Below are 16,778 nucleotides of genomic sequence, written 5' to 3'. Positions count from 1 at the left end.
TTAATTTATGCCTTTTGGTATTTGTTATCAATTTTGTACCTATATTTTCTTTATAATTTTTGCGACTTTGTTTTTGTTTGTTTTTTTTAATCTCTCTTTCTTTTTCTTCTTCTTTTTTTTAACATTGTATTTTTGAAATTCAAAACTCTACTCTAGATTTTTAATTTTTGCTTTTATGTATTTGTTACCAATTTTGGACCTTTAAGAACCCAATCTTCAGTACCCATTTTTCACCAGGGAGCGAGATTACTGGCTTGACTGCTCTTTCACCCTTTGGACTCTCCTTTTTCTCCACCAGGTCGCCTGTGTCTCCTCCCTAACCCCTCTCTACTCTACCCAACTCTGTGAATTTCTGTGTGTTCCAGACGGTGGAGAACACTTAGGGAACTGATTACTGGCTGGATCTGTCTCCCTCCTTTTCATTCCCCCCTTTTATCCTCCTGGACACCTCTGTCTCCTTCCTCCATCTTCTCTTCTATGTATAACTCCATGAACATCTCTGAGCGGTCCAGTTGTGGAGTATACATAAGGAAGTGATTACTGGCTAGCCCACTCTCTTCTCTATTGATTCCACCTCATCTCATTCGGGTCACCTCTAACTCCCTCCTCCCTCTTCTCTTCTCCATGTAACGCTGTGAACCTCTCTGGGTGACCCTCATGGTGGAGAAACTTTTCATCTTTAATGTAGATGTTTTATCAGTCATGCTATATATACGGAGAAGTTTTGAAACTACTGTAAAAATAAGACCGATAACTGGAAGCAGGAGGCTTAAGTCCAAACCCTGACTCCAGGGAACTCCTGACTCCAGGGAACATTAATTGACATGAGCTCATCAAACGCCTCCATACCTACACTGAAACCAAGCACCAACAAGGGCCAACAAGTTCCAGGGCAAGACATACCAAGCAAATTCTCCAGCAACACAGGAACACAGCCCTGAGCTCCAAGATACAGGCTGCCCAAAGTCACCCCAAAACCATAGACAAATCATAACTCATTACTGGACACTTCATTGCACTCCAGAGAGAAGAAATACAGCTCCACCCACCAGAACACCGACACAAGCTTCCCTAACCAAGAAACCTTGACAAGCCACCTGTACAAACCCACACACAGCGAGGAAATGCCACAATAAAGAGAACTCCACAAACTGCCAGAATACAGAAAGGACACCCCGAAATCAGCAATTTAAACAAGATGAAGAGACAGAAGAATACCCAGCAGATAAAGGAACAGGATAAATTCCCACCAAACCAAACAAAAGAGGAAGAGATAGGGAATCTCACTGATAAAGAATTCCGAATAATGATAGTGAAATTGATCCAAAATCTTGAAATCAAAATGGAATCACAGATAAATAGCCTGGAGACAAGGATTGAGAAGATGCAAGAAAGGTTTAACAAGGACCTAGAAGAAATAAAAAAGAGTCAATATATAATGAATAATGCAATAAATGAAATCAAAAACACTCTGGAGGCAACAAACAGTAGAATAACAGAGGCAGAAGATAGGATTAGTGAATTAGAAGATAAAATGGTAGAAATAAATTAATCAGAGAGGAAAAAAGAAAAACGAATTAAAAGAAATGAGGACAATCTCAGAGACCTCCAGGACAACTCGAACGCTACAACATTCGAATCATAGGGGTCCCAGAAGAAGAAGACAAAAAGAAAGACCATGAGAAAATACTTGAGGAGATAATAGTTGAAAACTTCCCTAAAATGGGGAAGGAAATAATCACTCAAGTCCAAGAAACCCAGATAGTCCCAAACAGGATAAACCCAAGGCGAAACACTCCAAGACACATATTAATCAAATTAACAAAGATCAAACACAAAGAACAGATATTAAAAGCAGCAAGGGAAAAACAACAAATAACACACAAGGGAATTCCCATAAGGATAACAGCTGATCTTTCAATAGAAACTCTTCAAGCCAGGAGGGAAAGGCAAGACATACTTAAAGTGATGAAAGAAAATAACCTACAGCCCAGATTATTGTACCCAGCAAGGATCTCATTCAAATATGAAGGAGAAATCAAAAGCTTTACAGACAAGCAAAAGCTGAGAGAATTCAGCACCACCAAACCAGCTCTCCAACAAATACTAAAGGATATTCTCTAGACAGGAAACACAAAAATGGTGTATAAATTCGAACCCCAAACAATAAAGTAAATGGCAACGGGATCATACTTATCAGTAATTACCTTAAACGTAAATGGGTTGAATGCCCCAACCAAAAGACAAAGACTGGCTAAATGGATACAAAAACAAGACCCCCACATATGCTGTCTACAAGAGACCCACCTCAAAACAGGGGACACATACAGACTGAAAGTGAAGGGCTGGAAAAAGATTTTCCATGCAAATAGGGACCAAAATAAAGCAGGAGTAGCAATACTCATATCAGATAAAATAGACTTTAAAACAAAGGCTGTGAAAAGAGACAAAGATGGTCACTACATAATGATCAAAGGATCAATCCAAGAAGAAGATATAACAATTATAAATATATATGCACACAACACGGGAGCGCCGCAATATGTAAGAAAAATGCTAACAAGTATGAAAGGAGAAATTAACAATAACACAATAATAGTGGGAGACTTTAATACCCCACTCACACCTATGGATAGATCAACTAAACAGAAAATTAACAAGGAAACACAAACTTTAAATGATACAATAGACCAGTTAAACCTAATTGATATCTATAGGACATTTCATCCCAAAACAATGAATTTCACCTTTTTCTCAAGCGCACATGGAACCTTCTCCAGGATAGATCACATCCTGGGCCATAAATCTAGCCTTGGTAAATTCAAAAAAATTGAAACCATTCCAAGCATCTTTTCTGACCACAACACAGTAAGATTAGATCTCAATTACAGGAGAAAAACTATTAAAAATTCCAACATATGGAGGCTGAACAACACGCTGCTGAATAACCAACAAATCACAGAAGAAATCAAAAAAGAAATCAAAATTTGCATAGAAATGAATGAAAATGAAAACACAACGACCCAAAACCTGTGGGACACTTTAAAAGCAGTCCTAAGGGGAAAGTTCATAGCAATACAGGCATACCTCAAGAAACAAGAAAAAAGTCAAATAAATAACCTAACTCTACACCTAAAGCAACTAGAAAAGGAAGAAATGAAGAACCCCAGGGTTAGTAGAAGGAAAGAAATCTTAAAAATTAGGGCAGAAATAAATGCAAAAGGAACAAAAGAAACCATAGCAAAAATCAACAAAGCCAAAAGCTGGTTCTTTGAAAGGATAAATAAAATTGACAAACCATTAGCCAGACTCATCAAGAAACAAAGGGAGAAAAGTCAAATCAATAAAATTAGAAATGAAAATGGAGAGATCACAACAGACAACACACAAATACAAAGGATCATAAGAGACTACTATCAGCAATTATATGCCAATAAAATGGACAACATGGAAGAAATGGACAAATTCTTAGAAAAGTACAACTTCGCAAAACTGGACCAGGAAGAAATAGAAAAGCTTAACAGACACATCACAAGCACGGAAATTGAAACTGTAATCAAAAATCTTCCAGCAAACAAAAGCCCAGGTCCAGACAGCTTCACAGCTGAATTCTACCAAAAATTTAGTAAAGAACTAACACCTATCCTACTCAAATTCTTCCAGAAAATTGCAGAGGAAGGTAAACTTCCAAACTCATTTTATGAGGCTACCATCACCCTAATACCAAAACCTGACAAAGATGCCACAAAAAAAGAAAACTACAGGCCAATATCACTGATGAACATAGATGCAAAAATCCTTAACAAAATTCTAGCAATCAGAATCCAACAACACATTAAAAAGATCATACACCATGACTAAGTGGGCTTTATCCCAGGGATGCAAGGATTCTTCAATATCCGCAAATCAATCAATGTAATACACCACATTAACAAATTGAAAAACAAAAACCATATGATTATCTCAATAGATGCAGAGAAAGCCTTTGACAAAACTCAACATCCATTTATGATAAAAAAAAACTCTCCAGAAAGCAGGAATAGAAGGAACATACCTCAACATAATAAAAGCTATATATGACAAACCCACAGCAAACATTATCCTCAATGGTGAAAAATTGAAAGCATTTCCTCTAAAGTCAGGAACAAGACAAGGGTGCCCACTTTCACCATTACTATTCAACATAGTTTTGGAAGTTTTGGCCACAGCAATCAGAGCAGAAAAAGAAATAAAAGGAATCCAAATTGGAAAAGAAGAAGTAAAACTCTCACTGTTTGCAGATGACATGATCCTCTACATAGAAAACCCTAAAGACTCCACCAGAAAATTACTAGAACTAATCAATGATTATAGTAAAGTTGCAGGATATAAAATCAACACACAGAAATCCCTTGCATTCCTATTCACTAATAATGAGAAAACAGAAAGAGAAATTAAGGAAACAATTCCATTCACCATTGCAACAGAAAGAATAAAATACTTAGGAATATAATATACCTAAAGAAAATAAAGACCTATATATAGAAAACTATAAAACACTGGTGAAAGAAATCAAAGAGGACACTAATAGATGGAGAAATATACCATGTTCATGGATTGGAAGAATCAATATAGTGAAAATGAGTATACTACCCAAAGCAATTTATAGATTCAATGCAATCCCTATCAAGCTACCAATGGTATTCTTCACAGAGCTAGAACAAATAATTTCACAATTTGTATGGAAATACAAAAAACCTCAAATAGCCAAAGCTATCTTGAGAAAGAAGAATGGAACTGGAGGAATCAACCTACCTGACTTCAGGCTCTACTACAAAGCCACAGTCATCAAGACAGTATGGTACTGGCACAAAGACAGAAATATAGACCAATGGAACAAAATAGAAAGCCCAGAGATAAATCCACACACATATGGACACCTTATCTTTGACAAAGGAGGCAAGAATATACAATGGATTTAAAACAATCTCTTTAACAAGTGGTGCTGGGAAAACAGGTCAACCACTTGTAAAAGAATGAAACTAGAGCACTTTCTAACACCATACACAAAAATAAACTGAAAATGGATTAAAGATCTAAACATAAGACCAGAAACTATAAAACTCCTAGAGGAGAACATAGGCAAAACACTCTCCGACATACATCACAGCAGGATCCTCTATGACCCACCTCCCAGAATATTGGAAATAAAAGCAAAAATAAACAAATGGGGCCTAATTAATCTTAAAAGCTTCTGCACAACAAAGGAAACTATAAGCAAGGTGAAAAGACAGCCTTCAGAATGGGAGAAAATAATAGCAAATGAAGCAACTGACAAACAACTAATGTCAAAAATATACAAGCAACTCCTACAGCTCAACTCCAGAAAAATAAATGACCCAATCAAAAAATGGGCCAAAGAACTAAACAGACATTTCTCCAAAGAAGACATACAGATGGCTAACAAACACATGAAAAGATGCTCAATATCACTCATTATCAGAGAAATGCAAATCAAAACCACAATGAGGTACCATTTCACGCCAGTCAGAATGGCTTCGATCCAAGAGTCTACAAGCAATAAATGCTGGAGAGGGTGTGGAGAAAAGGGAACCCTCTTACACTGTTGGTGGGAATGCAAACTAGTACAGCCACTATGGAGAACAGTGTGGAGATTCCTTAAAAAACTGGAAATAGAACTGCCATCCAACACAGCAATCCCACTGCTAGGCATACACACTGAGGAAACCAGAAGGGAAAGAGACACGTGTACCCCACTGTTCATCACAGCACTGTTTATAATAGCCAGGACATGGAAGCAACCTAGATGTCCATCAGCAGATGAATGAATAAGAAAGCAGTGGTACATATACACAATGGAGTATTACTCAGCCATTAAAAAGAATACATTTGAATCAGTTCTAATGAGGTGGATGAAACTGGAGCCTATTATACAAAGTGAAGTAAGCCAGAAAGAAAAACACCAATACAGTATGCTATGCTATGCTATGCTAAGTCACTTCAGTGGTGTCCGACTCTGTGTGATCCCATAGACGGTAGCCACCAGGCTCCCCTGTCCCTGAGATTCTCCAGGCAAGTACACTGGAGTGGGTTGCCATTTCCTTCTCCAATGCATGAAAGTGAAAAGTGAAAGTGAAGTCGCTCAGTCGTGTCCGACTCTTAGCGACCCCATGGACTGCAGCCTACCAGGCTCTTCCATCTGTGGGATTTTCCAGGCAAGAGTACTGGAGTGGGGTGCCATTGCCTTCTCCGCCAATATAGTATACTAATGCATATATATGGAATTTAGAAAGATGGTAACAATAACCCTGTATACAAGACAGCAAAAGAGACACTGATGTATAGAACAGAATTTTGGACTCTGTGGGAGAGGGAGAGGGTGGGATGATTTGGGAGAATGGCATTGAAATACGTATAATATCATATATGAAACAAGTCGCCATTCCAGGTTTGATGCACAGTACTGGATGCTTGGGGCTGGTGCACTGGGACGACCCAGAGGGATGGTATGGGGAAGGAGGAAGGAGGAGGGTTCAGGATGGGGAACACATGTATACCTGTGGCTGATTCATTTCGATATTTGGCAAAACCAATACAATATTCTAAAGTTTAAAAATAAAATAAAATTTAAAAAAAAGAAAAATTATGACCAACCTAGATAGCATATTCAAAAGCAGAGACATTACTTTGCCAACAAAGGTCCATCTAGGCAAGGCTATGGTTTTTCCAGTGGTCACGTATGGATGTGAGAGTTGGACTGTGAAGAAAGCTGAGCGCCGAAGAATTGATGCTTTTGAACTGTGGTGTTGGAGAAGACTCTTGAGAGTCCCTTGGACTGCAAGGAGATCCAACCAGTCCATCTTAAAGGAGATCAGTCCTGGGTGTTCATTGGAAGGACTGATGCTGAAGTTGAAACTCCAATACTTTGGCCACCTCATGCGAAGAACTGACTCATTGGAAAAGACCTTGATGCTGGGAGGGATTGGGGGCAGGAGGAGAAGGTGATGACAGAGGATGAGATGGCTGGATGGCATCACCGACTTGATGCACATGAGTTTGGGTGAACTCCAGGAGTTGGTGATGGACAGGAAGGCTTGGCGTGCTGTGGTTCATGGGGTCAGAAAGAGTTGGACATGACTGAACGACTGAACTGAACTGAAGGAGAAAATATTTTATTTTTTTCAGTCATTGCTAATTTTTTTCAGTCATTTCAGAATGTATTGGGTTTCCCTGGTGGCTTAGTGAGTAAGAACACTCCTGCAGAGTAGGAGATACAAGTTCAATCACTGAGTCAGAAAGATCCCCTGTAGAAGAAACTGGCGACCCAATCCAGTATTCTTGCCTGGGCAATCCCATGAACAGAGGAGCCTGGCAGGCTATGATCCATGGGTTTGCAAAAGAGTCAGACAAGACTTAGTGACTAACAACAACAATGAATGTATTATATTTCTCCAAAGATAAAGTATAGTATGTACTATACTAAAGTATAGTATAGTATAGTATGTACTATACTTAAAGTATAGTATAGTATAGTATAGTATAGGATTTACCATCTGAGCTACCACTGCTTCCCTGGTGGCTCAGACGGTAAAGAGTCTGCCTGCAATGCAGGAAACCCAGGTTCAATCCCTGGGTCAGGAAGATATCTTGGAGGAGGGCATGGCAATCCACCCCAGTATTCTTGCCAGGAGAATCCCATGGACAGAGGAGCCTGGCGGGCTACAGTCCAAAGGGACTCAAAGAGTGAGACATGACTGAGCAACTAACACTACACTACTATGTACAGTATACTGTTTTGGCTTTGGGCAATTTGGGCAATTCCTCAACATATTCATGTTATCAGGTATCCTTCAATATACATTTTTTCTTCTTCTTTGGTAACAGAATTTTTAGCAGACACCAGATTGCCCAGGATACAAACTCTATTTCTCAGTGCTTATTGCTAGATGTGGCCATACAGCTAAGTTCTAGAATATGAAATATTTGAAACAAAGAAATGTGCTCTTTCTGGGTCCTGCCTTTACCCAGGAGTGTGGTCATCCCAGTACACTTCCCTCTTCTTACTAATCGGGATATGGATAAATGCTCAAGGTGGTAGACCAGATGGATAAGAGGGTCTAAGGTTTAGAAAACATACCATTCCAGAATTACCTATACCCAATTATTATGTCGGAGAAGGTGATGTCACTCCACTCCAGTACTCTTGCCTAGAAAATCTCATGGATGGAGGAGCCTGGTAGGCTGCAGTCCATGAGGTTGTTAAGAGTTGGACACGACTGAGCGACTTCACTTTCACTTTTCACTTTCATGCACTGGAGAAGGAAATGGCAACCCACTCCAGTGTTCTTGCCTGGAGAGTCCCAGGGACGGGGGAGCCTGGTGGGCTGCCGTCTATGGGGTCACACAGAGTCGGACACGACTGAAGTGACTTACCTTACCTTACCGTAATTATTATGTATGTGTGAGAGAAAGATGTTGGTCAAGCCATGTTTATACTGATTTTCTGTGAAAGTAGTCAGATCGATAACATAAAGGATACTTTTGTTGCCTGTTGGAATGTGAGGTTTTTGTTCAAATGGAAAAATTGGATGTCAAAGCTCAAATCATTTTTATATTATCTTTTGTAGTTTACTCTGCTTGGTAACATGGACTATGTCTTATGCAAGCCAATAAAAATATTTTATATATTTATACAACTATTATGGCTATTCAAAAATTGGGGAACTATTTAAATAGTCTCTAGAGAAGACTAATTTCGGACTCTCTTTAATTAGTAAACCACCATCAAGAACAAATATACTGGCTCTTAAAAAAAAAAGTCTAACCTCAAGTCTTTCCCTACATGTTTTCCATCTTCACATCCCATCTGGTTTGAAGAGACCACTTCTTAGACTGTCTTCCTCCCCCACATTTCTTTGGAACTTGTCTCTGAGAATTGCTCTTAACCAGCTGCCTTACCCCAAAGACCCACCCACAGCCTATAAGCGCTGGTCACATGCCACATGACCTTCTTGGCTCATGCACTGATGTCTGCTCATGATCTATTTGGTTTTCCTTTGATTTCAGTGGCTTTGATTTAATGATATATTTCACCATATTGAAGGGAATCATTAGCTTAAAAGGTCAATATTTATCTATATTTATTACAAATGTAGTCACTCCAACTGAGACTTCTAATAAGTATGTCTGGCTATCTTTGATGGCCAGAAATATCACTGGAAAACAAGAAAAAATACATCATGCTGAACAACAAATGCCTGCCAATATTTATAGGTTTGAAGGAATTTATGTCTAAATTACAATGATAACTCTAGAGTAGTATTTCAGTGCATTCTGAGAACGACTCTTAGAAACTCTGTTTTTGTTTTTGTTTTCTTTCCAAGTCTTAAAACCTGATCTCCCTCTTGCAAAAAATTCATGTTCATAAACTCAATGACAGATTTGGTTCACTCATATGCCCATCAGATAATGAGCTGATTAAAGTTCTCTAACTAAAGTTTTATTAGCTTATTCTGCTTTACCTTTCTAAGCTCTAATCTCAAAGCTGTCACCATGCTTGAGAAATAGTTTAAAATATACAGACAACTTAGCAAACTGCTTTCACAATCAGGCCCCTAAGACCTTAGACATGAAAATATGGTCCATGTGTCTCTCCGGAGGGTTATCTGGAGATAAGTTTTAAACTAGCTACACTAGAATTGTGTAGTTGATTGAAACTTTTGTTGATATTCTGAAAAAAGTCTGTATTTGCTTCCATGTCATAAAAGTAATAATAATCATAATAACTGTATAAATAAAGGGTCATCTTATGCCATGTAGAAAATGCTTCTAATAGTTAGCTGAACCCACATCTCCTGAGTCTCTTGTATTGGCAGGTGGATTGTTTACTACTGAGCCACCTAGGAAGACAGTCTAATATTAGGATCTAATATTATTTTGTTTTTGTATCTGCTCATTGTATGCATTTTGCTCAGAATAGTACTACCTTTGAGTTCCCCTGGAGGCTCAGCTGATAAAGAATCCACCTGCCACGCAAGAGACCTGGGTTTGATCCCTGGATTGGGAAGATCCCCTGAAGAAGGGAACAGCTACCCACTCCAGTATTCTGGTCTGGAGAATTCCATGGACCGTATAGTCCATGGAGTCTCAAAGAGTCAGACACAACACCTTTTATAAAAAATATATAGGCCAAAAATGGAAATGCCCTGCCTCTAACCTTTTACTTCTGTTATCTCAAAGTAAATGTTGTCAACAATTTTGTGCCTATTTATCTAGAATTTTGCATATTCTTATTTAGGTAGGCATTTAGAGAGGGTCATAACCCATCTATATTTCTATCTATGTCTGTATCCACATATTTCATCTTATCAGACTGAGACACGCTACAAATATTGGCCTGCCACTGTCTTTTTCTACACACTCTATATCATGAGTACCGTTCAGTTAGAGAACATGATCTCAATCCATCTTTTTCATGGCTGCATACCATTCCAAACTACAGATTAAACAATCATTATACACTAAACAATGATTCAGATCAGATCAGTCGTTCAGTCATGTCCAATTCTTTGCGACCCCATGAATCACAGCACGCCAGGCCTCCCTGTCCATCACCAACTCCCGGAGTTCACTCAGACTCACATTCATAGAATCAGTGATGCCATCCAGCCATCTCATCCTTTGTCGTCCCCTTCTCCTTCTGCCCCCAATCCCTCCCAGCATCAGAATCTTTTCCAATGAGTCAACTCTTCGCATGAGGTGGCCAAAGTACTGGAATTTCAGCCTTGGCATCATTCCTTCCAAAGAAATCCCAGGGCTGATCTCCTTCAGAATGGACTGGTTGGATCTCCTTGCAGTCCAAGGGACTCTCAAGAGTCTTCTCCAACACCACAGTTCAAAAGCATTAATTCTTCAGCACTCAGCCTTTTTCACAGTCCAACTCTCACATCCATACATGACCACAGGAAAAACCATAGCCTTGACTAGATGAACCTTTGTTGGCAAAGTAATGTCTCTGCTTTTGAATTTGATTATACATCCTTGATTGATGGAAATTTATGTTATGTCCTTTTTGTCAGTAACATACAATACAATGATGGACATATCTGTACATATATATTTATGCATTTGTTTTATTATTTCTCTTGGTAAAGTTCTAAAATGGCTAGTGGGCAACTTGAAGCTATTATAACATGCATTCAAAATCAAATCGAACAAAACTTCCTACACACTGATTCTTGAGGTATCTTCTCTTGTAACCATACTTTTCCAGAGTAATTTCCAAACCTCAAATTTTTAATTTAATCTGTTTATTACAGAGCACCCCAAATGAGTTGTAGAGTCAAAACAAACACTCCTCCAGACAATGTCATAATACTTTAGAATGATGAAATGCTTAAAATAGCACATTTAAGTTAGAACTTGTAAATGAGATACAATTATGGCTCTCGTAATGCAACCATGCTATAGTGACACATCCAAGAGCGAATTCCTTCCTGCATTCTTAGAATTGATATAAGTGTCCAAGTGGTGAGCATATGTTTCTGGAATGTTTAATGTTCCTGTCGGCAGTTGGGCAGGGTCTGTCATATTTTAGGGGAACTATGTCATAGGTCAGTTAATACTTTCTTATGTCATTATTGCATTCCCTCCAACAGATTTGATTGACTATATGGACATTTCTGAAAAAGCAACCTGAGCATTCCAATCATAACAACTTTATGCAGCATTAACATTCTAATACAATTTATGCAAGAAAGGAAGAGTTCGCCAGAAGCACAGAATGCTCTGTGGGCATGTATTAACAGTTTGTGCACATTGATCTTTGCTGTAAAGTTTTTACTTCACTTAAACTTACGACACGTTACTGATCTAGTTTGTTAGCAAAACGACGTTTATGGTTTATGGAAACCAGATTTCTTCACCAAAAGGGAGCTGGAGTTTTTGCTTCTCATTCTTGATAGCTCCAGTTGTGCAGAACTGAGAAGTTTAGTTTTGTCTTAGGAGAGTTGGAATTATGGACTCATATTGTATCAAGAAGGGCAAGGTTGCTGCCCTGAAATGTCCAATCTGCAGGGTTTTTTTAAATGTCAATGGCATGTTAGATTTACAGAAGAAATCGTACTCGTATTTACATCAGGACTTTAGAGTACTACATTGTGGGAAGAATGCTGGGGAAATCCTGAAGGTATGACAAACTTTAGTCAAGAGTTCTCTAACCAAACCATGATTCATGCAGTTTGTCTCCAATCCTTGTGTCTCTCACTTGCACACTTCTCAAGGGATCATGGTATCTACAGGATTAGTCAAAGGTGCCTCAGCATAAAATTTTATTTCAGTTATTGATCCTTTTGGTCAAAAGTTAACAGAAAGTTCATATAGCTATGGATAGCAAATGTGCCAGGGTATCATTTAAAATAGCATTAGCATATTTTGGGGGAAGGGGGTACTTTTGCCTTGGTATATGCAAAGGGCTCATTTAAAATATGTGACTTATACCACTTTTATTATAATAAAATATATTTTCTAAAGGGGAAAGAGAAACAAACTGAAATATATAATTTTAATTTAAAGATATCATGATATTCTTTCAGAAAATTAGAGATTGCCCTTCAGATCTATGAGCTATCTGGTAGCTATTTAATTCCAAAGAAAGTGAAATCAGTTCTGTCTTCAACACAATTCCAAAACAAAATGCTCAGGAACCATTATAAATATCACTAGTGAAATAGGTTATCCTGTTTTAATTTTTACATATTGTGATGATTTTCCCAAGATTCTCTTTAAGTCATACAGCTACACTATGGGGCAAAAGAAACAGCAACATATCTTTTTAACCCTAGCAAGAATAATAAATGATGGAAACAAGGATATTTACAAAATTCCAAAAGCCAGATAATTGGTGCATGCGTCTTACCTTTCTTTTACGAAGTCTGACTTGGTTATCTGTGGGTTCCTGGGTGGCCAGAGTCTCCTTGAAGTGTAAACACTGCATGCCATCTCCTGAGTTGAACTTTGGAAGACTTTTGTTTTGATGTTCTGAGAAACCACTCGTCTCCAGGCCATTTTCAGCTGACATTCCACTAGGGCAGGAAGGAGGCTGCAGAAGGCAGCTTCCAGGATCTGTTTTTAATAATGGCAGTCCTCTGTCCATACGAGGAATAGCCAATAACTTATCTTGTACTGCACTGCAGGTGTTGCTTTCATGTTCATCTTTAGGGAAGTCGGGTTTCCTTCGATGTTGAGCAATTACAGCAGAATTAACCAACTGCTTTTCTGGCACAATATCTTTCACATTCAAAGAACTGCAAGCATTCATTTTGGACCGATCTTTTATTTCACTTAAGCTTATCTCCTTACAAAGCTCCAGGCTTTTACTCACCATGTCAACAACTTTCTTGTCCCCCTTTTCCTCAACCAGCCCTAAATCAACTCCACCAGCCATTCCCCAGGAGTCATAAGAATCTTGGTTACTTTCCACAATGGGCAGCGTCTTTACTAAGGAGCCTGCTCCTTTGACGCTATGTTGGTCTGATGTTTCAGGCCCTTGAGTAGTTAGAATCTGTTTATCATCTGTGAGGTACAGATCCGAATCGGTGTCCTCATCAGAAACATGCACAAGTGTTTCTGTGCTGGCCTCCAGAGAAAGGAACTGATCTTCACCTTCATGGCTGTCATCTTCATCCACCTCCTTTGAAATGTGACCCATTGGCCCCTCAGGAATCTCTCTCAGGTCTGAGCCATGACAGCAGTCTGGGAGTGAAACACACCTCTCTTTGCGGTCCACATTTAGAGTTGCATCTTTTTCCATACTTGCCTGCAAGCTGTCAGCTACTAGTCCATGATGACATGCTGTGTTACAATCATCAGAACTAAAAGGCTGTCCCATCCATTGGGTCACATGTTCTTCCCAGCTTCTCTTTCTGATAGCTACAGACATGTCATCGTAGTTTAACAACAGACAGAGAGATACATTCCGTATGAGACTAAAGGAGATGAAACTTGATGAAAGATTACTTCAAATTCACTGATTGAAGAAGAGAGGAAGTTTTGTCATTTCACCACCTATTAAAAAAATAAAATATATACATAGAGTTCAGGATATAATTCTAAAGTCAAAATCTATCGTGGAAAAGAGAGTGCTTAAGCAATGCTATGAAAGATTAAATAAGAGGTTTCAATAAAACTTCCAATTAACAACCTTAATAGGGTTATTTCTTCAAGAAGCAGGCTAATAGAAGAAAATTTTACATTTAGTATCTCTGGTCAAAAATCATTGACAATACTTTTAAATGTGGCTGGATTGACTGACCTATTAATGAATAACCCAGTAGTGCTAGTGGTAAAGAACCTGCCTGTCAATGCAGGAGACAGAAGAGATGTGGGTTTGATCCCTGGGTTGGGAAGATCCCTGGAGGAAGAGATGGCAACACACTCCAGTATTCTTGCCTGGAGAATCCCAAGGACAGGGGAGCCTGGCGGGCTACAGTGCATGGGGTCACAGAGAATTAGACACGACTGAGCGACAGCAGGAGCACAAGCGTGTGTGTGTGTGTGTGTGTATAATTAAAAATCCCACTAGGAAAATAACTGGACTGCTATACTTAATAATTCACCGGAAGAAACAAGTTGCTCTAGCTTACACGCTTCCCTGGTTAACTTTTGTGGAAACAAATTGCTACAGAAATCTATTGGCTGTTTGGTTTGAATTGCACCAAAGGTCACCAGGGAACTACTCATGCAAAACCTGAGCTACAGAGACAACAGTGTAATATATTAGCATGTGAAAGAGCTAATACAGACCCCAAATCACCAGGACACATTTACCCCAGGCAGTGACTAAGAAACTCCCGGGGTAATCAGTTTAGCTCATATTAACACATAATTCATGCATAAGAAGGCATACCACACACCATTTGCAATGCCTTTGGTTAAATGGGCTTCCCAGGTGGCTCAGATGGTAAAGTGCCTGCAATGAGGGAGATCTGGGTTCGATCCCTGGGTCGGGAAGATCCCCTGGAGAAGGAAATGGCAACCCACTCCAGTATTCTTGCCTGGAAAATTCCATGGACGGAGGAGCCTGGTAGGCTCTAGTCCATGGGGTCACAAAGAATAGGACACGCCTTAGCCCACTTTCGGGTTAAATATATTTACATACATCCCTTTGCTACTATGACCAGTTTGCAAGCTAGTATTGTTAAAGCTTAGAGAAGTTAAATGACTTGCTTAAGGCTACATATCTCAGGGTAAGCCTGGATTCAAAGTAGGCACCAGTTCTAAGACCCAGAGAGGCAACAAACTTCATTGTCTCCATGGAATGAGATTCTACAGCCTCCTTTCCTCCCAGACACCTTTAATAGGTATAAAATCTAAACTCTTCAGGTAAGGATTCAGGTGAATCAAAAAGAAGATGTGAGCACAGAAAGACAATTGAAACAATTCTTTAGGAATTTCAGTCTCATTCTGTTTGGCTTCCAAGGAGTTTAGTTTGTATATTTCTGTTAGAATTTGGCCATAAAAATTTTAAGTAAACATGAAAACCAAGCATAAGATAAGGTCAGGATATAAACACATTCCAGATATCCATCCATCCTCTCTGCCTTGAATTATTCAAAGCCTTAGTTAAAGGCAACAAATTACACCAATGTAAACGCAACCTTATAAAAATGACTAATCCAAATTGTGTCCCATAATGAAACCTAATGACTGAATTGTAAAATAAAAAATCTCATTCAAGAGCAGACACTTCTAGTTTCTACGCCACACAAGAACGGTCAGCACATAACATGGACTGGCTTATTGATTTCAGTCATAAACAAGATTAACCGCGGTGCTGGTTTTGGGTCACTTCAGTCTATTGAAAAGGAGTCTGACTGTCCACCAAAAATTTCAAGCTATTCTGACTATGCACATGCCAGAAAGGTAAATATTCTCATCCTGTAAAGACCAGGAATGTATTAGAATTCTGGTACCCCAGACTGACCAAATAGCATTCTGGATGCTATTTGATTTCCTTAGAGGTCAGTGTGTATCTTTTTGAAAATGGCCAGCATTCACATTTTCCATGTTGGCATTCATTTTGCATTCAAAAGAAAAATATAAAGTCCCTGAATTCCATGCATAAGTCATTATCGTGTGGGAGGCTACGGAAAGTGGAAAAAACGCATAGATGCAGGCCAGAAAATTTCTGCTTTCATGGGCAAATTTGGGTTGTAATAGGGCGGTTCTGTTTTAGATGCTTTCTTTTCTTTATTTTTATCCAGCGTAGAAAGAGCAGGCTAACTTAAGAAATGCCAAGTGGTATTACTGTGTCATTTCTAAGCCACATTTACATTTAAGTTGAGGCTGACTTCTGGTTTTATTTCTTTGATGAAGAAGGTGAAAGAGTTTTATTAACCCCCTGGGGAACAGATTATATAAAAGTTTTGCCTTTAAGTCCTTACCATAATATTAGTTAACTTATTGCACTCAACTCTGGCAAGTATTTTTATAACATCAAAGGAAGACAGTTAAACAGTTCTGAGACAATCTAGATGTAAAGAGAGACTGTAAATTAGATAGGTTCATACACCATTAACTCCTTCTGTCCTAATTTCTTATCTAGGTCCTTTGGACACTTCCAATATCATTCCTGTGAATTTATAGTGTCTTCATCTCAAAGACATAAAATTTTCTAATTTTCATTATGACCATCACCACTATAGCGTGGACATTCACTCCAAATCCTGTGGTCTGATAGATTTTTTTTTTAATTATCTCAACGAGCTTTCTTATTCACA

General features: G+C 38.7%; 1 protein-coding gene across 5 annotated transcripts in view; it reads right to left on the bottom strand.

Moving 5' to 3' along the window:
* Positions 1-16,778, bottom strand: part of DLC1 (DLC1 Rho GTPase activating protein) — a 522,282-nt gene that overhangs the window by 412,093 nt on the left and 93,411 nt on the right. For all 5 annotated transcript variants that reach the window (XM_024986239.2, XM_024986238.2, XM_024986237.2 and 2 more), the window contains exon 2: positions 12,917-14,064. In XM_024986239.2, coding sequence (XP_024842007.1) covers positions 12,917-13,939 — 1,023 coding nt within the window. In that variant the 5' untranslated portion in view covers positions 13,940-14,064. The remainder of the gene's footprint in view (positions 1-12,916; positions 14,065-16,778) is intronic.

Source organism: Bos taurus, chromosome 27 (assembly GCF_002263795.3).
Source record: "Bos taurus isolate L1 Dominette 01449 registration number 42190680 breed Hereford chromosome 27, ARS-UCD2.0, whole genome shotgun sequence".
NCBI lineage: Eukaryota > Metazoa > Chordata > Mammalia > Artiodactyla > Bovidae > Bos > Bos taurus.
This window is presented reverse-complemented; position numbering and strand designations above follow the sequence as displayed.